The sequence below is a fragment of the Oppia nitens genome, unplaced genomic scaffold, assembly GCF_028296485.1.
Source record: "Oppia nitens isolate AA-2021 unplaced genomic scaffold, nextdenovo-longstitch-racon4-pilon3 scaffold2_pilon_pilon_pilon, whole genome shotgun sequence".
NCBI classification, from domain to species: domain Eukaryota; kingdom Metazoa; phylum Arthropoda; class Arachnida; order Sarcoptiformes; family Oppiidae; genus Oppia; species Oppia nitens.
Genome location: NW_026533210.1, coordinates 10,298,534 through 10,323,073, shown reverse-complemented (window position 1 = coordinate 10,323,073; position 24,540 = coordinate 10,298,534). Strand labels below are relative to the sequence as shown.

The following is a 24,540-nucleotide window of genomic DNA, read 5'->3' as shown; positions in this document are numbered from 1 at the left end:
GTAATCCTATTTTATTATAATAAAAAATAATTATAATGTTTTTATATATAGTAAAAATTATTTAATTTTACAACTTTTATTAATACTTACTAAAAGTGTTACTAAAATGTTATGATAATATAAAATGATAAAAATAATATTTATAAAATGATTTTAATTTTAATATTATTACAATATTATTATAGCTGTATATTACAGTTTATATTGAATTGAATTTTTATAATTACAATGATTTTAATTTTAATATTATTACAGTATTATTATACCTGTATATTACAGTTTATATTGAATTTAATTTTTAGAAAAACAATGATTTTAATTAAATACAGTATTATTATAGCTGTATATTACAGTTTATATTGAATTTAATTTTTAGAAAAACAATGATTTTAATTAAATACAGTATTATTATAGCTGTATATTACAGTTTATATTGAATTTAATTTTTAGAAAAACAATGATTTTAATTAAATACAGTATTATTATAGCTGTATATTACAGTTTATATTGAATTTAATTTTTATAAATTATGCAATTTAGTTAAACAAATAAAAAGTTTTGTAATTAATTTTATAATATCTAAGTATAATAAAAAAAACCTTAAAAAACAACATTTTGTTTTACTTAAAAAATAATTTACTTAATAATCTATATATATATATAATTATAATTATATAATTGTAATCCTATTTTATTATAATAAAAAATAATTATAATGTTTTTATATATAGTAAAAATTATTTAATTTTACAATTTTTATTAATACTTACTAAAAGTGTTACTAAAATGTTATGATAATATAAAATGATAAAAATAATATTTATACAATGATTTTAATTTTAATATTATTATAGCTGTATATTACAGTTTATATTGAATTTATAAATTTTTATAAATTATGCATTATCATAATTAGTTAAACAAATAAAAAGTTTTGTACTTAATTTCTAATATATAAGTATAATAAAAAAAAACATTTTGTTTTACGTAAAAAATAATTTACTTAATAATCTATATATATATATATATATATATATATATAAAGTTTACACACATTTACTAAAATCAACTGGGCCAGTTTGCGGGTTTATATCTCAATAACTATATGATCAAATTTCATCAAAAATTTTTTTTTTTATAAAACCAAGTAAAATTAATTATCTGTTTTTTTTATTAATTTTTCAATAATTGCAAAATTAGTATATATATAAAATAAAATTTTAAATTAAATGATCTTGCAAAAAATATATAATGCAACACTACTTTGATGTATTTTATGATAGTCATTTATTTAAAAAACTAAATAAATTGAAAAAGTTGTTTTTTGTTTTACATATTATTATTATTATTATTATTCAATGTTTTCGATCAATTTTATAATTTAATAAAACTTGGTTATACCGTTTTTTTGTGTGTTGAGATATAAACCCCATGCAAACCAGGCTCAGTTGATTTTTGTTGTTATTGTTGATGTTGTTGCTGTAAATTGTTGTCTATTGTTTAATATTGTTTAAAAAATAATGGCTATTTACTATATTATTTTAACAATAATAGTTTTTATTATAGCTATTTACTGGTAAATATTGATGGCAATTACACAATAAATAAAATAAAAATTTGCTTATTTTATTTAAATAAATAATATTATTATTTTTTTTGTTTTTGCCTTTATTCATATATATATATATATATATATATATATATATATATATGAAAATAGTTATTTAACTCGTAATTTTGATTACTGGTCTAAACTGGGTGTAAACGGTCCCAAACCGGTCATCGGTTACGGAAACATATTGTTTCGGTTATCGAAAAATGTCAATCAAATTGATTTTCAATGGTTTAAAAAATATGGCAAAGCATTTGGGTATATGTTTATTATTTATTATTATTTTTTACATTAAATTATATTAAATATACATTATTTAATAGATTTAGTTACTTGAAGCAAATTAATTATGTATAAAACTATATATACTGTATATATATATAATAATAATAATAATATATATTGTATATAGTATTTAGTATACTGTATATAACTAATAACTAATTATAATATTATGCTAACAAATACAGTTTAATTTATAACAATTAAAATAAGTATAATTCAATATAGTATTTACTTATAAACAGTGTATATAAATATAACGCACCAGTGGTGACAATCACCGACCCGGAGCTCATCAAACGTGTTTGTGTTACCGATTTCCGTTACTTCTATAACCGCGGACGGGATCCGGTTATGTCATATTCAGAGCATCCGGTTTTGTGTCAAAATGTTGCCGTCAGTAGTGATAATACTTGGAAACAAACGAGAAAAATATTTACATCTCTAATGTCGTCATCGAGAATGAAACGGATGTCTACGAAAGTAACGGATGACATACAGGTGCTGATGAATGTATTAGACAAACAGGTTTATAACAACAACAACACCGAAAACGGTGGAACCGGTGGTCTCAGAAAAACAATGGATTCATTTATCATGTATTTGATGATCGATTGTTTTCAATCGCAAGATACCGGGTTTCCCAGCGATAAACCACTAAACAAATCGGTCGGTTATGTTATGGCAGCTGTCAAAGGGTCGCCATTGTTGGCCAGATTGAGAATATTGTTACCGAAATTTGTGTTAAGATTGTTTGGCATTTCATTTCTGGTACCAAACGGTTTGGCCAATAGTTACGTCAATATTATCGATGAACTGATTGGCAGACGACTGGCCGCCGATGAGGCCGCAGGTGTTGAACAACAAAACGACTTTTTAGAAGACTTACTATCATTTATGTCTGAATCCAAAAGTATTTTTTGTTAACAAAAACACAATTACTGTATATTTGTTGAAAAAAACTTATTATTTTTATTTCAAAAAAAAAACAAAAACAAAACTTAGAGACAGAGGACAGACAACAAACAGATAGCTATCTAACACACGATGAAGTGGTCGCCAATCTATACGCAGCACTGATAGACGGCTACAGTATTATTACTGAAGTCATTGGTCAGGCCATCGATGAACTGGTCCGCGACCAACAATCACAGCGGCGACTGTACGACGAGTTGGCCAAACAATACGCGCTGTCGAGTAGTAGTACTAATGTCTCGGATAGTGACCAACATATCATTACGTACGACATGTCCGTCAAAGTCAAGTACTTGGAGGCCATTATCAATGAATCGATGCGTTTGATGACTAATGACTTACGCGACAGTCGTATAGCTGCCGAAGATTATCGGTTGGCCGACACCGGTATTACTGTTAGACGCGGACAACTCATTGAGTTTCCAATGTATCCGATTCATATGAATCCCGATTATTTTCCCGAACCCGACCGTTTCGATCCCGATAGATTTATGGGACAAAATCGGGACAAAATTCAACCCTGCACATTTTTACCGTTTGGTACCGGTCCGCGTGCCTGCGCTGGCCAACCGTTTTCCTGGCTTATTATCAAATTGATACTGGCCAATTTGTTTTATCGCTATCATTTTTACCTTGATGATGATGATGTGGATGATAATAATCATTCAAAACATCAATCAATTCAATATAAAATTAAGCATCGTCATCTTATTAGCAAAAACTGATTAAATGTATTATTTATTTTTTAAAAATAAATGTTTAAAAATTAATAATTAAATGAAACTATTATTTTTTTAATTAAATAATTATTATTAAAAACTATAAAAACTAAATTACGAAAAAAAAATTCACAAATAAAACTAATATATGATACTAATAGAGAAATTAGTTTTTTTTGTATATAAAAAACTAGTTTTGTTAGATTAGGTTTAGTTGTGTTAAACTATTTTATGGCTTATTTTTTAAGTCACTATAATATTATAAAAATACATAAATATAATACTAATATTTAAACATAAATATTTTAGTAAATTGAAAAATTACATTATAAAATTTTTTATTTAAAATCTGTTTTTTTTTTAAATTATAAATATTAAATTTAATATTAATACAGTATTATTATAGCTGTTTATTACAGTTTATATTGAATTTAATTTTATAAATACAATGATTTTGATTAAAATATTATTACAGTATTATTATACATGTATATTACAGATTATATTGAATTTAATTTTTATAAATTATGGATTATCATAATTTAGTTAAACAAATAAAAGTTTTGTAATTAATTTCTAATATATAAGTTTAATAAAAAATAATTAAAATAAATTTTTATATTGTTTTTGTTTTACTTATTATTCGATCAATTTTATAATTTAATGAAACTTGATTAAAAATAATTATTAATTGAATTATAAATAAAATTAATTAATTAAAAACTAAATTACAGAAATAATTTCACAAATAAAACTAATAGTATAGTTGTTTATTATATGTATTTAAATGTAAAGTTTAGTTTATACAGCTCTTTTTTATTTTTTTCCATTATTATTAAATAAAACTATTATAAAAATACATAAATATAATACTAATATTTAAACATAAATATTTCAGTAAATTTTAAAATTACATTATAAAATTTTTTATTTAAAATCTGTTTTTTAAAAAATTATAAATATTAATTTTAATATTATTACAGTATTATTATAGCGGTATATTACAGATTATATTGAATTTATTTTTGTTTATATAAATTATGCATTATCATAATTTAGTTAAACAAATAAAAGTTTTGTAAGTAATTTTTAATATATAAGTTTAATAAAAAAACAACATAGTGTATTACTTAAAAAAATAATTTACTTAATAATCTATATATATATATATATAAAGTTACACACATTTATAAAATCAACTGGATCTATTTGCGGGTTTTATTTATCCCCCCTAGCAAATTTTATAAAAAATATCTGTTTTTTATTTTTAGAATTATTATTAAAATTAGAAAAAAATAATTAAACAAAAAAAACTTTAAATTATATGTTTTATAGAATAAATACGAATAAATTGCATTAATGTATTGTATTTTTTTTTTAATTGTAATTTATTGAAAAAAAATTAATTTTTTTTTAATTGATTGTTGTTTTTTGTTTTACTTATTATTCGACGTTTTCGATCTATTTAATAATTTAATGAAACTTGATTATACCGTATTTTCACGAACTCCTGAAATGAGTACGTATATGAATTCTGTATGTCTGTCTATATGTCTGTCCCAAAAAAAAAAATTCGAATTTTTAAATTTTGTTTTCAGATTTGGATAAAGCATCAAAAATAAGTATTGAAATTTTGTTATTTTGTCAGGTACATAGAGAAAATGGCGTCCAAAATTTTTTTTAATATAAATTTGAATAAAGCATCAGTAGCAGTCATTAAAAATTAGCATTAAAATTTTGATATCTCCTCGGTGACATAGAAAAAATGGTGACCAAAGTAAAAAAAATTTAGGTAAAAAATGCTAGGAATTATATTGAGCATAAAAAATAAGATATAATAAATAAGCATTTTTCAAAAAAAAGAAAATAGAGGCAAAAGTGTAAAAAATGTTTTTGTCATACTGAATCATTTTATACCCTACATGACTATGGTTGAGTTTATTTTGTTAAACTGAATTTATTTGATACCTCGCATGATTATGGTTGAGTTTCAACCTTATAAAGTTACTTAATTAAATTAGAATTTAATTTGAATAAGAAGTTCGTATGGAAATGCTTTCTAGCATTCTCAACTGGTTTTTGTGTTGAGATATAAACCCAAGCAAACCAGGCTCAGTTGATTATTTTTGTTGTTTGAAAATTGTTGTCTATTGTATATTTTTTTAAAAAAATAATGGCTATTTACTATATTATTTTAACAATAATAGTTATTATTATAGCTATGTACTGGTAATTAATTTTTATATTAATTTAAATAAATAATTATAATTTTTAATGATTTTTTTGTTGTTGCCTTTATTCATATATATATATATATATATATATATATATGAAAATAGTTATTTAACTCGTAATTTTAATTACTGGTCTAAACTGGGTATAAACGGTCCCAAACCGGTCATCGGTTACGGAAACATATTGTTTCGGTTATCCAAAAATGTCAATAAAATTGATATTCAATGGTCTAAAAAATATGGCAAAGCATTTGGGTATATGTTTATTATTTATTTATTATTATTATTATTACATTAAAAATATACATTATTTAATAGATTTAGTTAATTGAAACAAATTAATTATGTATAAAACAATATATATTATATATACCATTATATATATAAAAATCGGTCGCAAAATAGGTGAGACTGGTTTTTTGCTTATAACTTCTTTATTTAAAGAAATAATAAAAATATTTTTTAACTGCAACTATGGTTTTCTGTCACCAATACAGTGATTTTATTACTTTTATTGTATATGAGCACCGGTATGCTAGCTCAGGGATGTATGATATCTCAGAAACTAAAAGAGATAATAAAAATCTGTTAATTCTAATTTATACATATTAAAAATATAATTAGACACGTCTTTTAGCATTTTTAATTATATAGAATAGTTTTTTTTAGTAAAATAAGCTTGATCATTAAAAAAGTGAAATTTCAATTTTAAATAACTTCTGAACTTAATACTAAGTATATCATAATGAAATTTTTTCTAATAAATTCTATAGTACATATAGAACATTTTATTAATTAAGGATAATTTGCTAGATCATATAGTTTTTGAGATATTTATAAAAGTAATATTCCCCATTATAATTATTTGAGTAAAAATATTTAATATTTATTAATTGAAATAAAGTAATTGATAATAATCATAATGGGGAATAATATTTTTGAAAATATCTAAAATACTACATATTTTAGCAAATTATCCTAAATTAATAAAATGTTCTATATGTACTATAGAATTTATTAGAAACCAGTTAATGCTAGAAAGCATTTTCAGAAAAAAAAACTTGAATAACATTGAAAACTATTAGTTTGTATAATTATAGCAGCTATATAATAACATATAAAAATTTAAAAAACTTGTCAAATATACATAATATAAATATTGTCATGTATGGTATCAAATGATTCAGTATGACAAAATAAACAAATATAGTCATGTGGGGTATCAAATGACTCGGTTTGACAAAATAATCAACTACTCATGTGTGGTATCAAATGATTTAGTATAACAAAATAATCATCTATAATTATACTTTTTCCGCTTATACTTATTCTTTTTGTTCCCGTAAATATCAAAATTTTAATGCATATTTTTTATCCTTGTTTTTGATGGTTTATTCAAATCTATACCTTAAAAAAATTTCTTAAAATTTTTTTATATTTTTGCCGCCATTTAAAAAAATTTATACTGATTTATTATATCATATTTTTGATACTCTTCACAATTCTAAACGTTAAAATTTTTACCTAATTTTTTTACTTTGGTCGCCATTTTCTTTATGTTCCCGAAGATATATCAAAATTTTAATGAATATTTTTTATTCTTGTTTTTGATGCTTTATTTAAATCTATACTTAAAAAATTTTTCTTAAATTTTTTTTACTTTGGCCGCCATTTTGTCTATGTTCCCGAAGAGATATCAAAATTTTAATTAAACTTTTCAATACATTATTAGTAGTCCTCTAACCGAATCTGAAGTCAGAATTTCAAAATTCGCAAAATGAAATGCTACACACACACACACACTAAAAAGGCTCGTATAGATTTCAGAAAACAAAACTTCGTTTTTTTTGAAAATTTCATTATGATATACAGTGTGGTTCAGAAGTTATTTAAAATTGAAATTTCACTTTTTTAATGATCAAGCTTATTTTACTAAAAAACTATTATATATAATTAAAAATGCTAAAAGACGTGTCTAATTATATTTTAATATGTATAAATTAAAATTAACAGATTTTTATTATCTCTTTTAGTTTCTGAGATATCATACATCCCTGAGCTAGCATACCGGTGCCAATATAAAATAAAAGTAATAAATTCACTGTATTGGTGACAGAAAACCATAGTTGCAATTAAAAAATATTCTTATAATTTCTTTTATTAATGAAGTTATAGCCAAAAAACCAGTCTCACCTATTTTGCGACCGATTTATATATATATATATATAATATACTGTATATATTATTTAGTATACTATATATAACTAATAAATGCAGTTTAATTTTTTAACAATTATAATAATACAGTAATAATTCAATATATTTTACTTAATAAACAGTGTATATAAATATAACGCACCAGTGGTGACAATCACCGACCCGGAGCTCATCAAACGTGTTTGTGTTACCGATTTTCGTTACTTCTATAACCGCGGACGGGATCCGGTTATGTCATATTCAGAGCATCCGGTTTTGTGTCAAAATGTTGCCGTCAGTAGTGATAATACTTGGAAACAAACGAGAAAAATATATAAAACGCTTATGTCTTCATCGCGAATGAAACGGATGTCTACGAAAGTAATGGATGACATACAGGTAGTGTTGGATAAAAAAAATATTAGAGAAATTTCTAGAAAATTTCTAGAAAAAAATATTAGCAACATTTCTATAGAAACTTTCACTCAATGAAAATTTATTAGAAACTTTTATATTACTCTACACATACAGGCGCTGATGAATGTATTGGACAAACACGTATCAAACGGTGGAACCGGTGGTCTCAGAAAACCAATGAAATCATTTATCATGTATTTGATGATCGATTGTTTTCAATCACAAGATACCGGGTTTCCCAGCGATAAACCACTAAACAAATCGGTCGGTTATGTTATGGAAGCTATCGATGCGTCGCCATTGTTGGCCAGATTGAGAATATTGTTACCGAAATTTTTGTTAAGATTGTTTGGCATATCGTTTATCACACCAAACGGTTTGGCCAAACGTTACATCAATGTTATCGACGACCTCATTGAGAGACGACTGGCCACCGACGCCGCCGCAGGTGTTGAACAACAAAACGACTTTTTACAAGACTTACTATCATTTATGTCTGAATCCAAAAGTATTTATTTTTTATTTTTTTTGTTAACAAAAATCAGAGACACAATTACTGTATGTTTTTTTTTTTAAAAAACTTATTATTTTATATATTATTTTTTATTTCAAAAAAAAAATCTTAGAGACAGAGGATAGACAACAAACAGTTCTAACACACGATGAAGTGGTCGGCAATCTATACGGAGGACTATTAGACGGCTTCAATATTATGGTCGAAATCATTGATCAGGCCATCTATGAACTGGCCCGCGACCAACAATCACAGCGGCGACTGTACGACGAGTTGGCCAAACAATACGCGCTGTCGAGTAGTAGCAGTAATGTCGCGGCGACGGCAGCGGACAGTGACCAACATATCATTACGTACGACATGTCCGTCAAAGTCAAGTACTTGGAAGCGGTTATCAATGAATCGTTGCGTTTGACGCCAAATGACTTACGCGAAAGTCGTATAGCGGCCGAAGATTATCGGTTGGCCGACACCGGTATTACTGTTAGACGCGGCCAACAAATTGAGTTTCCAATGTATCCGATTCATTTGAATCCCGATTATTTCCCCGAACCCGACCGTTTCGATCCCGATAGATTTATGGGACAAAATAGGGACAAAATTAAACCATACACATTTTTACCGTTCGGTACCGGTCCGCGTGCCTGCGCTGGCCAACCGTTTGTCTGGCTTATTGTCAAATTGATACTGGCCAATTTGTTTTATCGCTATCATATTTACCTTGTTGATGATAATAATAATAATAATCATTCAAAACAATCAATTCAATATAAAATTAAGCATCGTCATCTTATTAGCAATAACTGATTAAATGTTTAAAAATTAATAATTAAATAATTAAATGAAACTATTAGTAATTAAAAAATAATTATTAAAAACTAAATTACAGAAAAAATTTCACAAATAAAACTATTAGTATAGTTGTTTATTATATGTAAAGTTTAGTCTATACAGCGCTTTTTGAAACTTATTATTTATTTTTTTCATTATTATTAAATAAAACTATTATTAAATAAAACTATTATTAAATAAAACTATTATTAAATAAAACTATTATTAAATAAAACTATTATTAAATAAAACTATTATTAAATAAAACTATTATTAAATAAAACTATTATTAAATAAAACTATTATTAAATAAAACTATTATTTATATGATTTATCGATAAAATATTTCTACTAATTTATACACGTATTTAACAAATAGAATTTAATTAAAATAATTTGTTTTTTATAACTATATTTTATGACTATAACTTTTTGTATCTAGTATATTATGCTTTTTTAAAAATAAATAAAATTACAATATATCTTATAATTTTTTTTTTAAAAAAGATATATAATACATCTCTGTTCCCGAATCCGGGAGCTGTAGCAAAAAAAATATAGTAATTTTCTAAAAATTTATTATTAAATAATAATAAATTAATAATATAATTTATAGTACTATTTTTGAAATAATTATATTTAAAAGATTTTAAAGTTTATCAAAATTAATAATATCGATCTAAAAACAATAGTCAATTGGCTTATACTGACACTGGTTTCGACTAATGTATAAAATTAGTCCCTATTATGCCGTCTCAAAGTTAATCCCAATCAGTAATTGCTTAAAGTGCTTATTGAACTGGGAGTTGGATTTGATTGTGCCAGTATATATATATATATGGTTTATTATTATTTTATATTTAAATCTATATATTTTTAATTAAAATTGTTGTTTGTTTGTTTGCTATCCATTAAAAATTATGAAATGCAACGCTTAATATAGGATTGGGTGTCAAAACCCGGAGTCAATCATATTTGCCAAATACATGCAAAACCCGTGAATCGCTTTAACTATTCATATGATGTAAATATTCATATTTTTCTGAATCAAAATTTATTATTTGTTTTTTTTTATAAAAAACATTAACTACAATGACTGTACTATACATTAATTATTCACTTATCAGTAATAAAATTATTTATTTTATTACATATTATATATATTTTCAAGTGTATGTGTATGTGTATGTGTATGTGTATGTGTATGTGTATGTGTATGTGTATGTGTATGTGTATGTGTATGTGTATGTGTATGTGTATGTGTATGTGTATGTGTATGTGTATGTGTATGTGTATGTGTATGTGTATGTGTATGTGTATGTGTATGTGTATGTGTATGTGTATGTGTATGTGTATGTGTATGTGTATGTGTATGTGTATGTGTATGTGTATGTGTATGTGTATGTGTATGTGTATGTGTATGTGTATGTGTATGTGTATGTGTATGTGTATGTGTATGTGTATGTGTATGTGTATGTGTATGTGTATGTGTATGTGTATGTGTATGTGTATGTGTATGTGTATGTGTATGTGTATGTGTATGTGTATGTGTATGTGTATGTGTATGTGTATGTGTATGTGTATGTGTATGTGTATGTGTATGTGTATGTGTATGTGTATGTGTATGTGTATGTGTATGTGTATGTGTATGTGTATGTGTATGTGTATGTGTATGTGTATGTGTATGTGTATGTGTATGTGTATGTGTATGTGTATGTGTATGTGTATGTGTATGTGTATGTGTATGTGTATGTGTATGTGTATGTGTATGTGTATGTGTATGTGTATGTGTATGTGTATGTGTATGTGTATGTGTATGTGTATGTGTATTCTAAACTAAAGTTTAATAATAAATTGCTTTTTAATAGATTGCGTAAAAATAATAATTTTGTTAATAAATATTATATAAACATATATACAAATTGTATATAAAATTAATTTTTATTTATCATGGTACTTAAATTTAGTTTTATATTTTTATTTATAAAAAATACATAAAAATCTTAACTAAACAATTAATAAATAAAATAAATTATAATGCAATTATTAAAAATGAATTAATTATATTTAATTATAATATTGATTTATTATAGAATATACATGATATATTTTGGGTAAAGACTAAAAAAAACGCTGAATATATAAAATAACATAATTTTTAGCTGTTACAGTTTATAATTTAATTATATTATAATATTTTAATTTCTGTAAATGTTAATCAATATAATTTATTAAAATTTTTATAAATTGTATAATATACTGAACTATGTTTAATTTAAAATTTTATTTTACTTATTAATAAACTGTAAAAGTGATTTTAATTAAATGTTTTTTAGTATATCAGAGATTTAGTTTTATGACCAAAAATTAGTTTTTTTAGACTCTACCTATATTTTGTGATAGTCATTTATTGTTAAAAAATTATTTTAATTATTTTAATTAATTGTTTTACATATGTTTTCGATTACTTTTATAATTTGATGAAACTTGTTTATAAAGATATAAACCCAGTAGCAAAACAGGCCCTGTTGAATTATTTTTTTTTTGAAAATTATAAAATAAAATAATGGCTATTTACTATATTATTTTAACAATAATAGCTATTATTATAGCTATTTACTGGTAAATTTTTTATTTTTTATTTAAATGAAATAATTATATTTTTAATTTTTTTTATATCTCCTTTATTATATGAAAATAGTTATTTAACTCGTAATTTTGATTACTGGTCTAAACTGGGTGTAAACGGTCCCAAACCGGTCATCGGTTACGGAAACATATTGTTTCGGTTATCCAAAAATGTCAATAAAATTGATTTTCAATGGTCTAAAAAATATGGCAAAGCATTTGGGTATATGTTTATTATTTATTATTATTTTTTTACATTAAAAATATACATTATTTAATAGATTTAGTTTAATAGTAATAGATTAAATTATGTATAAAACAATATATACTGTATATATATATAATATACTGTATATATATATAATATACTGTATATATATATAATATACTGTATATATATATATATAATATACTGTATATATATATATATATATAATATACTGTATATATATATATATATATAATATACTGTATATAGTATTTAGTATGCTATATATATTATATAACTAATAAATAATTATTATGCTAATAAATACAATTTAATTTATAACAATTAAAATAAGTATAATTCAATATAGTATTTAATTATAAACAGTGTATATAAATATAACGCACCAGTGGTGACAATCACTGACCCGGAGCTCATCAAACGTGTTTGTGTTACCGATTTCCGTTACTTCAATAACCGCGGACGGGATCCGGTTATGTCATATTCAGAGCACCCGGTTTTGTGTCAAAATGTTGCCGTCAGTGACGATAATACTTGGAAACAAACGAGAAAAATATATAAAACGCTTATGTCTTCATCGCGAATGAAACGGATGTCTACGAAAGTAACGGATGACATACAGGTAGTGTTGGATAAAAAAATAAAAGAGAAATTTATAAAAATATTAGAGAACTTTCTAGAAAGTTTCTAAAAGAAATTTTTGTACATGTACATGTATAATATTATATGTACAGTATAGTATTACAATAGCTATAGATATGGAGATACTATTGTATAACAATAAAGTTAAAAATTTCTAAAAAGTTTCTAAAAAAGAAATTTCTATAAAATTTCTAAAAAAATTCTTGAAACATTATAAAAGAAATTTCTAGAAAGTTTCTTATAAAAGAAATTTTTAAAAAGTTTCTAAAAATCAAATTTTAAAAAAGTTTATAAAAAAGAAATTTCTAATAAAAATTTCTTGAAACATTCTAAAAGAAATTTCTTGTAAGTTTCTAAAAAAGAAATTTCTATCTATGGGATCCCTATCTTAATTTTGTTATCAATGTAAGTATGCATTGTTTTGACAATGAATAATTAAATATTAAATTTTAAAAAAATTAAATATATTATATATATGTATCCCATTTTGTATAGTAGTTTTGTACATGTATTAGTATACTATTATTACGTATATAGTATTACAATATCTATAGATATGAGGTGTAGTATCCAAATTGTATAACAATAAAATTAAAAAAAAAATTTTTTTTTATAGAAATTTATATTCCATGGGAAATTTTCTAGAAACTTTTGGAAACTCAATGGAAATTTTTATTAAAAAACTTTTAATTATTTGCTACCCTCCCCTACCAACCCCCACCTCAACCCCCCGATCTCTACATCCCATACCAGGTGCTGATGAATGTATTAGACAAACAGGTGTCAGACAGCGGTGGAACCATAACTGAAACGTTTGGTGGTCTCAGAAAAACAATGAAATCATTTATCATGTATTTGATGATCGATTGTTTTCAATCACAAGATACCGGGTTTCCCAGCGATAAACCACTAAACAAATCGGTCGGTTATGTTATGGAAGCTATCGATGCGTCGACATTGTTGGCCAGATTGAGAGTATTGTTACCGAAATTTTTGTTAAGATTGTTTGGCATATCGTTTATGATACCAAACGGTTTGGCCAATAGTTACGTCAATATTATCGATGAACTGATTGGCAGACGACTGGCCGCCGATGAGGCCGCAGGTGTTGAACAACAAAACGACTTTTTAGAAGACTTACTATCATTTATGTCTGAATTCAAAAGTATTTTTTGTTAACAAAAACACAATTACTGTATATTTGTTGAAAAAAACTTATTATTTTTATTTAAAAAAAAATCTTAGAGACAGAGGATAGACAACAAACAGTTCTAACACACGATGAAGTGGTCGGCAATCTATACGGAGGACTACTAGACGGCTACAATATTATGGTCGAAGTCATTGGTCAGGCCATCTATGAACTGGCCCGCGACCAACAATCACAGCGGCGACTGTACGACGAGTTGGCCAAACAATACGCGCTGTCGAGTAGTAGCAGTAATGTCGCGGCGGACAGTGACCAACATATCATTACGTACGACATGTCCGTCAAAGTCAAGTATTTGGAGGCCGTTATCAATGAATCGCTGCGTTTGACGCCAAATGACTTACGCGATAGTCGTATTGCTGCCGAAGATTATCGGTTGGCCGACACCGGTATTACTGTTAGACGCGGACAACTCATTGAGTTTCCGATGTCTCCGATTCATATGAATCCCGATTATTTCCCCGAACCCGACCGTTTCGATCCCGATAGATTTATGGGACAAAATAGGGACAAAATTAAACCGTACACATTTTTACCGTTCGGTACCGGTCCGCGTGCCTGCGCTGGCCAACCGTTTTCCTGGCTTATTATCAGATTGATACTGGCCAATTTGTTTTATCGCTATCATTTTTACCTTGATGATGATGATGTGGATGATAATAATCATTCAAAACATCAATCAATTCAATATAAAATTAAGCATCGTCATCTTATTAGCAATAACTGATTAAATGTTTAAAGATTAATAATTAAATGAAACTATTATTAATTAAAAAATAATTATTAAAAACTATTAAAAACTAGATTACAGAAAAAATTTCACAAATAAAACTAATATTTTAGTTGTTTATTATATGTATTTAATTTAAAGTTTAGTCTAAACAGTGCTTTTTGAAAGTTATTATTTATTTTTTTTAAAAAATAAATGTTTAAAAATTACTAATTAAATAAAACTATTATTAATTAAAATAATTATTAAGATACTTTGTTGTTGTTGGTATGCAATGATTGTACTATTAATTAAGTAATAATCACTTAAATAAAAAAAATATATTAAATTTTTGTTAGTTATTAAATATATGAATTAACATATTTTTTAGATAAATTTATATGATTTATCGATAAAATATTTCTATAAATTTATACACGTATTTAACATATAGAATTTATTATAATGTATATATATAAAATAGTAAATCATTTTCAAATGTGCTTGGCACGGTTTTTTTTAATTATAAATTTTTGTATCTAATATAGTATGCTTTTTAAAAAAAAAATAAATAAAATTACAATATAGCTTATAGTTATTTTTTTAGGTATATGATACATCCCTGTCCCCGAATCCCGGAGCTGTAATATAACTAAAATGTGACAACCGTTCCATAGTAACAATAATTATTTTTATTAATATAAACAATTAACTTTCATAGTTATAGTCAACAAAAAAAACCGAGTCAAGCACTTTTGAAATCGATTTATATATATATATATATCACATAAAGTATAAAAGTTTCATTAGTTTTATTTAGTTATATTATATTATATCCTACTGTATATAATAATTAAATTTAAAAAAAAAACTAACAATGCGTTCAATAAGTTTAATATTATTACTAGTTTTAGTATTAAATATTAAAACAATTGTTGTTTATTCCCAATCACTGGAAACAATAATTCCTGGTTTGTTAATATATATATATATATATATATTATAATACATATAATTATATTATATTATATATTATTTAATTTAATAACTTATAAAAATCAAATTCTAATTAACTTATTTTATTTGATTAATAGGAAATTACAACAAATTTGAGAATTTTGGTATAAAAAAGTTTTTAATTTTATGAACAAAAATATATAGTTTTAAAAATTAATTAATTAATTAATTTATTTATTTATTTGATTAACAGCTATAACACCGATGATTGACATTAACGGCACGTTTTTGAATCTGTTTGAATGTGTCAGTCATGAGGACAGTAGTCTAGACATACAGGAGATAATGTTTACGGAATCGTTGAACGTTGAGATGACCTGTAATGGTATGATTGTTGAACAATACGATGATCTAGTGTTTGATGCCCTACTGGGTAATGGACAGACCATAGCTATTACATTGAAACAAAAACATATTATCATTACTATTATTGACGGTAATAGTTAACTATTAATTAATATATATATATATATATTTCAGTTATTATATCAAAACATTATTATTTTTTAATCAATCAAAAATACAGGTGAAATCTATTATCATGAGGTGGGTGTCATAACATCGGGTCCCTGTGCCGGTACTCAACTCAAGGGTTGGGCTATATTTTTGCCCCAAACGCCGGGTCAGTGTGTGGACAAACCGATGACCAGTTCGCGGCCATTGTTCGAACGTTGGCAGCTTTCGGGCAATTGTCAGACCAAATGCAATGGACAGTCGGCACTGGCCTATCAACCGGGAATCAAACCATAAGTTTTTTGTATTGAGATTATGATAATAAAAAATAATTATATTATACATGTAGTTATTGTGGTTTCTAAATGCATAATAAAAATTTTAGATATACAGTATATATATATATAATTATTTATTTATTAATTAGATTAATTATTTATATATATATATATATATATAATTTAATTTAGATACATGTTTATTACAAAAAAAAATTATTTACAAAATTATTATTTTCTATTATTTTATATAATAATATTTTGTGCTTTAAAAAAATTATTTTTAGATTTATATCGTTTGATCTTAAATTTATATAAAGTTCCAGAAAATTCCCTTTTTGTTTTATTTTTTTATATAATAAAAATTGTCAACTTTCCCTGAAAATTTTCAGGGAATCTATTTTTTTCTTTATTTATTACAAACTATTCAACCTTAAACATATATATATATATTATTAATATTATGTTTAATAAATATATTTTTAAATATTAAATAGTATTTATTAATTGTTAATTAGTACTGTATATATATAAATTTATTAATATAAAAAAATTATTATAGTTAAATATTTAAAAAAAACTATACTATTTAATCTAATATTATTATAAACTTTTTAATTGTAAAAAATAATATATACACTTAATTATTATAAATACACTTAACTTTCTATACTATTTAATACATTTAGTAAAATAATTCAGTTATAAAATTAATAGGTTTGCCAAAAATGTTGTAAATAATGTAAATAATTAATTAATTACGATAAATAAAATAAATATTTTACTATACACATATGTTTTAAATATATGGATAAAATTATTTGCAAATTTTTAATTATTATGTAATTATAATAAAAAATTGTTGATATTTATAATTTATTATTAATTAGTGATACATAGCACACACACGTTTTATGACATATTTATGATGATAATAATAATAATAATAATAAATGTTTATTCATATACTTAATATTATACAAATGTTGCAATAATAAAAAATTATAAATAAAAAATTTAAAATATGTGTAGTAAAGATCAATTACACGTTTAGAAAATAATTAAATAAATTATAATATAATTACATATAAAGAAATAACTATTAATATAATTGTAAAAATAATTTTAAATGTTTTTGTTTTATAAATCTAAATTTTATACAATAGTTGAAAAATATTTCTATAATAAAAACAAAATATACATTGTTATTATATTTTATTAAATTAAAAATTAAATTAAATAACAGATCTTTATTTATCTAAATAATTAATTAAATTTTTTTTTAAGTTAAAATGTTTTTAATTATAATTAAAATAAATAAACTGTAAAGTAATTAAAATTATTACTAAACAACAAGAATTACTTTATGAATATTTAATTTGTTAATTTAAATTTAATTATATATATATCTAATTAATAATAAAGTTTTGGTTTTAATTAAATTTAATTATTGATTTAATAATATAATAAAATGGTTAAAATAATAATTAATTTTTTTTTAAATTTACTATTTAAATAAAATGTTAATAAATATAATATATATATAGATGTATATTACTTAATAGTAAAAATTCCTTACAAAAATAAAATAAATTATCAATAAACAAATATTTTATAGCAATATAAATGCTAAATTCAAGTCAAAAAAACTAATAAATTATTTTTAAAAAAATTTTTATTACATAAACATTTCAATAGATTATTATATATTCAATGAAAATCATAAATTAATAATATTTTATTGCATTGTAACCATAGTATTCAAATAATTTTTTTTTAAAAAAAAAGTATAAATATATAATAAACTATTTGTTACAAAAAAAAAACATTTAATATTATTAATTTAAGAATTTTAAAAAACCAAAAAAAAATTAAAAAAATGTTTTCAAAAATTCTAATATCTATAGTCTTAATTAGTATTGAAATAATTGTTTGTTTTGCAGATAATATTGATCTTGGTATAAATGGTTAAGTATTAATACTTTAAAAATATCATTGTTATTAATAATATAATATTATTGTTAATATTGTTAATTATTTTTATATTTTTTAATTTAACAATTTAGGAAACTACAACAAATTCAATAATCTGAGTATGTAGAAACAAACAAACAAATTTTAATAATTTAAAAAAAATTTATAAAAAACAATTTATGTAAAACTAAACTATCATATATATAAATATATATAATTAATAAAATTATTTATCAATATTTAAGTAATATTTTATTGAAAATAATTAGATTATATTAGTTAATAGTTATAGACTATAATTACAGATTATAGTTAGTCTCTAATGTTTTATAGAAACTTGTTATCTATTATTAAGTATTTTTTTTTTTAAATAAAAATTTACTAATTATTATTAATAATATTGTTTTCATAGCCATAACAACAAAAGCAACAATTGATGGCAACTTTTTTGAACAGTTTAGTTGTATTAGTAAACCTAACAGTAAACTAGATTTTAAAAACATTTTCCGTACACTTGATTACAATATCAATATGACATGCAATGGTATTATTGTTGAAAATTATGAGGACATGGAGTATATGGTTGTTATGGGTAATGGAAACATTGAAACCGTATTGATTAGCAAAAATGAAATCATTACGATTATTGATGGTAATATTTTTTAACAAGGCTATTTTATTAATTTTATAAAAATATATATTTTTAACCTAAAAAAAATTATAGATAATTTTAGTATAACACTGTCCCATATCAAATATCAATTAATAAGTTATATACAGTGTATATATATATATATATAATATATGTATATTAGGGTATAGTAGAGTAGAGCAATGGGTAGGGTAGGGGTGAGACTCAATAATACTCTAAGATCAAGATATTTATTATTAATTTTTATAATTAAATTAACAACAACAAAATAATTAACGTTATACTAATTGATCATGCAAAAATAAGTAAAATTTGTTTAATATATTTATTTAGTTTTTTTTAAAATTTTAATTTAATTTTTTTTTTATATAAATTATTAGGTGAACAATATCTACGTGAAGTTGGTATGATAGGATCGGGTCCCTGTGCCGGCACCAAACTTCATGGTTGGTCCATATTTTTGCCGCCAAAAGGCCAGTGTGTGGACAAACCGATGACCATTTCGCGGCCATTGTTCGAACACTGGGAGTTTAGCGGCACCTGTAAGGCCATATGCACGGGACAGTCGACTTTTATCTATCCAAACGGTGTCCAAACTAAATGATTAGATTAATTTAGATTAACAATTAAATGTTTTAAATTGTTGTATATCATATATGATTTTAGTTAATATAGTATTAATAGTTAATAAATTATTGCCAATTATTTTAAATAAAGTACAATAATAAAATTTTTAGATTTTTTATATATATATACTTTAGTTTATATTATTAGATTATTTTGCTTTATATATATATATTATATTAATTTTCAAAATTATTATTATAATATCTAATAAATTTGTTATGCAAATTATGCTTAATAAAAATTTATTTTATTAAATTAGTTATTTTTTTGCGTTAATTAAAATTATTAATGAAAAAAAATTGTTTAGCTTTTAGTAACTAATTTTTATAAATTTTAAATATGTATCTTAATTTCTAAAAAATGAAAATAAATAATTTTTTAAAATTATTTTAAAGTTTTGTTATTTAATTTCTAAATTAAAATTTTATATAATAGTAATAATTGTAATAATAATTATTTGTAGTAACAATTGTATATAATATATATTATATATTAGTATTTCATTAAAAAAAATTATAGAAAAAATATTACTTTTATTTACTATTATATATAAATATATGAATAAATTTTAGTCTATATTTTGCTTACTTTACAAAAAAATTGATGCAAATAGATAGATAGATAGATAGATAGATAGATAGATAGATAGATAGATAGATAGATAGATAGATAGATAGATAGATAGATAGATAGATAGATAGATAGATAGATAGATAGATAGATAGATAGATAGATAGATAGATAGATAGATAGATAGATAGATAGATAGATAGATAGATAGATAGATAGATAGATAGATATGTATGTATGTATGTGTATGACTATATTACCTAAATATAATAATGCATTATTTAAATTAAAATAATTTCAATTAACTTCAATAAAAAAAAAATAGAAATTAAAATAAAATTTTATTGATATTATATAAGTAATAATTTTTATAATTTTTTGAATTCACAGATTGTATATAAGAATAATAAATATTTGTATTTAAAAAAAAAATAAAATACAAAATAGTTTATAACAATAAAAATACTTAATTGAATTACATTACACGTGGAGACAATAATTTAGTTTGTTGTAGGTGTATTTTTTTAATAAATTAAATAATTTATATATATATATATATATATAAGAAATAACATTTTTCAAAATTTTTCCAGTTTATATTAAATATATTAATTATATTATCAATGATTATATTAGACATATCAGTAAATTAACACAAAAAATATATATAATTTGAATCATAATTTAAATGCTAATTTAATGTCAAATATCTAATAACTTATTGAAGGATATGTATGTATGTGACTATATTACCTAAATATGATAATTCATTATTTAAATTGAAATTAATTCAATTAACTTTATTAAAAAAAAATTAGAAATTAAAATAAAATTTATCTATTAACAATACTAAATATTTGTATTTTTAAAAAAAATATAAAATACAAAATAGTTTATAACAATAAAAATACTAAATTCAATTACATTTCATGTGGAGAAAATAATTTAATTTGTTGTAGGTGAATTTTTTTAATAACTTAAATAATTAATATATATATATATATATATATATATATAGTATATAAGCAATAACATTTTTTTAAAGATTAGTTTAAAGTTTTTATATTCAATATATTAATTATATTATATTTATATAGTATATCTAGAGATGGACAAATAGAAAGTTTCCAGAAACTTTCTCATGAATAAATTTCTATTGAAATTTAACTTTAATGTTATTCTATGGGATCCCCATATCTATAGTTATTGTGTAATACCAGTATTTTTAATAAGATATAATACTACAGTATATATATCATACAGTATAGTACAGTACTATACAAAATGGGATACCAATATATATATATATATATATAAAATAATTATAATTATTTAATAATAATCAGTTTTGCAAAATTTTATTATATATATCATAGTTTAATTAATTAATTTTTTTTACTTTAATTAATAATTAAAATATTAATAATAATAATTTGTAATGTATTGTTATATGATAGCAAATATCGAGATATGAAAATTAATCATGGGGATCCCATAGATAGAAATTTCTTTTAGAAACTTTCTAGAAATTTCTCTATAATTTTAGAAATTTTTCTCTTTTTTTTGCCAACCCTAAGTATATCAGTAATTAAGTTAAACTAAATATCAGTAAAACAAACAAAAAAAATTAATAATTTCTATCACAATTTAAATGCTAAATTAATATCAAATATCTAATAACTTATTGAAAGATTTTATTTTTTTAGTGTACGTATGTATGTATGTATGTATGTATGTATGTATGTATGTGTTTGTGTGTCTATATTACCTAAATATGATAATGCATTATTTGAATTAAAATAAGTTCAATTAACTTCAATAAAAATTATAAATTAAAATATAATTTTATTGATATATATATATGTAATAATCCTAATAATTTTTTTTTAATTCACAGATTGTATATAAAAATACTAAATATATGTATTTTTAAAAATAAGTATTTTTTTTATCATTCATAAGTATTTTAGTAATACATTTAATAATAACTAATTTATTAAATTTATTCATATAAATATAATATTTAAAAATACTCAATAATAATTTTTTTTACAATGGAAAACAAAGCGGTAGTAACCAAAAAAAATAGTAGATTTTTTGAAAATTTATTATTAAATAATTAATTAATAATATAATTGATACAATATTTATAAAGTAATTATATTTAAAAGATTTTAGAGTTTATCAAAACTAATATCGATCTAAACAAAAGTCAATTGGCTTATAGTATACTAAATGTCGACGATTTGGTCCTAAAATATCGACAATGGTTTCGACTAATGCCTAAAATTAGTCCCTATTATGCCGTCAAAGCTAATCCCAGTCAACAATTGCTTAAAGTGCTTATTGAACTGGGAGTTGGATTTGATTGTGCCAGTCAGGTATAGCTAGTTGTTTGTATTGTTTATTATAAATTAATTTTATTTTTAAATCTATATTATTTAATCACAATTTGTTTGTTTGTTATTATTATTAAGTATGAAATGCAACGCTTGATAGGATTGGGTGCCAAACCCGAGTCAATCATATTTGCCAATACATGCAAAACCCGTGAATCGCTTAAGTATTCACGCGATTCTGGTATTAGACTGATGACTGTCGACTGTTTGGACGATTTATATGATATTCAGTCTATGCATTCCGATGCCAAACTACTGGTGCGTATAAAAGTTGATGACACGGATTCAAAAGTTAAACTGAATGATAAGTTTGGCCTCCAATTGGACGGTGTATACGACCTGATGATGGCAGCTAAAGATAAGGATCTTCAGGTAACAGGTGTAGCCTTTCATGTGGGTAGTGGTGCACAAAATGCCCATTTGTACGACCAGGCTATTGCCAGTGCCCGACAAGTGTTTGATTTGGCCGCAACTATAGGCTATCATCAGATGACAGTACTGAACATTGGCGGCGGTTTTCCCGGTAGTACTAGTCATCATCAGTCGCTGATATCTAATTTGCCGGACAATAGCAGCGGCGGTACTACTATTGAACAAATAGCTCTTGTAGTCAACCGGGCTATCGATGACTATTTTGGCGATTATGGCGATAGACTAACGATTATGGCTGAACCGGGCACTTACTTTTGCGAGTCAGCCGTAACACTACTGACCAGAATATTATCGAAAAAGTTGGTAATCGATGGGCAAAATAATATCGAAAAAATTATGTATTACTTGAATGACGGCGCTTACGGTTCGTTCAGAGATTCAATTTATATCCAGAAAACCTATAAACCCATACCATTGCTGGCATCGGATGATAGTCTTAAACGGAAAAACTATAACAGTATACTATGGGGACCGACATGTTGTAGTCGGGACTGTATTCAAGATAGCTGTTCAATGGTCGAGATGTTTGCCGGTGAATGGCTATTGTTTGATAATATGGGCGCCTATACTGACAACTATGGAAACTATGGGTTCAATGGTATACCTAAGCCATTGTGTTTAGTGTATAACAGTAATCATAATTAACTCTCTAATAGTAAAAAATTTCTTTTATTAATAATAAAAACAATAATAATAAATAATATATAACTTTATAGAATATAATAATTATTGTATTATAAACTATTATAAATAATTTTTATTAAGTAATTAATTTAAATTTTCTATTATTATTATTATTATTTTAGAAGAATAAATTCTATATATTTGATTTTGAATTAATTAATTATAAATGTATATTAAATATAATACATAACTTAAAAGTTTCATATGTTACTTTTATTTATTAGTATTATATTAATTTAATTTTTTTTTAAAAAAA

The 24,540-nt window shown here is 23.0% G+C and overlaps 4 protein-coding genes across 4 annotated transcripts; all 4 read left to right on the top strand.

Moving 5' to 3' along the window:
* The first annotated feature begins 1,419 nt into the window (after positions 1–1,419).
* Positions 1,420–3,622, top strand: LOC128955297 (cytochrome P450 3A24-like). Its single transcript, XM_054300958.1, has 4 exons — positions 1,420–1,576; positions 1,721–1,870; positions 2,140–2,807; positions 2,900–3,622. Exons 1-4 carry the CDS (start codon positions 1,521–1,523, stop codon positions 3,592–3,594), a joined length of 1,569 nt encoding a protein of 522 aa, XP_054156933.1. The 5' UTR covers positions 1,420–1,520; the 3' UTR covers positions 3,595–3,622.
* A 2,432-nt stretch (positions 3,623–6,054) lies between these two features.
* On the top strand, positions 6,055–16,965 carry LOC128956114 (uncharacterized). Its single transcript, XM_054301795.1, has 12 exons — positions 6,055–6,077; positions 8,162–8,417; positions 8,550–8,943; positions 9,062–9,672; positions 10,288–10,340; positions 12,482–12,631; positions 13,004–13,259; positions 14,033–14,444; positions 14,525–15,031; positions 16,293–16,319; positions 16,409–16,588; positions 16,742–16,965. Exons 2-12 carry the CDS (start codon positions 8,271–8,273, stop codon positions 16,963–16,965), a joined length of 2,961 nt encoding a protein of 986 aa, XP_054157770.1. The 5' UTR covers positions 6,055–6,077; positions 8,162–8,270.
* Positions 16,966–19,419: 2,454 nt separating this feature from the next.
* On the top strand, positions 19,420–20,176 carry LOC128956113 (uncharacterized). The gene is made up of 2 exons (XM_054301794.1): positions 19,420–19,572; positions 19,953–20,176. Exons 1-2 carry the CDS (start codon positions 19,452–19,454, stop codon positions 20,174–20,176), a joined length of 345 nt encoding a protein of 114 aa, XP_054157769.1. The 5' UTR covers positions 19,420–19,451.
* A 2,647-nt stretch (positions 20,177–22,823) lies between these two features.
* LOC128956112 (ornithine decarboxylase-like) lies at positions 22,824–24,245 on the top strand. The gene is made up of 3 exons (XM_054301793.1): positions 22,824–22,838; positions 22,941–23,150; positions 23,247–24,245. Exons 1-3 carry the CDS (start codon positions 22,824–22,826, stop codon positions 24,243–24,245), a joined length of 1,224 nt encoding a protein of 407 aa, XP_054157768.1.
* The last annotated feature ends 295 nt before the right edge of the window (positions 24,246–24,540 follow it).

Excerpts from the sequence above, each read along its gene's own strand:
- LOC128956114 (XM_054301795.1), top strand. The coding sequence starts at position 8,271 with ATGTCATATTCAGAGCATCCGGTTTTGTGTCAAAATGTTGCCGTCAGT. Across the intron at positions 8,418-8,549 it reads AAGTAATGGATGACATACAG|GCGCTGATGAATGTATTGGA; the intron begins GTAGTGTTGGAT and ends CTACACATACAG. Across the intron at positions 16,589-16,741 it reads AGTGTTTGATGCCCTACTGG|GTGAAATCTATTATCATGAG; the intron begins GTAATGGACAGA and ends TCAAAAATACAG.
- LOC128956112 (XM_054301793.1), top strand. Across the intron at positions 23,151-23,246 it reads GATTTGATTGTGCCAGTCAG|TATGAAATGCAACGCTTGAT; the intron begins GTATAGCTAGTT and ends ATTATTATTAAG.
- LOC128956113 (XM_054301794.1), top strand. The coding sequence starts at position 19,452 with ATGACATGCAATGGTATTATTGTTGAAAATTATGAGGACATGGAGTAT. Across the intron at positions 19,573-19,952 it reads AATCATTACGATTATTGATG|GTGAACAATATCTACGTGAA; the intron begins GTAATATTTTTT and ends ATAAATTATTAG.
- LOC128955297 (XM_054300958.1), top strand. The coding sequence starts at position 1,521 with ATGGCTATTTACTATATTATTTTAACAATAATAGTTTTTATTATAGCT. Across the intron at positions 1,871-2,139 it reads AAATATGGCAAAGCATTTGG|TGTATATAAATATAACGCAC; the intron begins GTATATGTTTAT and ends ACTTATAAACAG. Across the intron at positions 2,808-2,899 it reads ATTTATGTCTGAATCCAAAA|AGACAGAGGACAGACAACAA; the intron begins GTATTTTTTGTT and ends AACAAAACTTAG.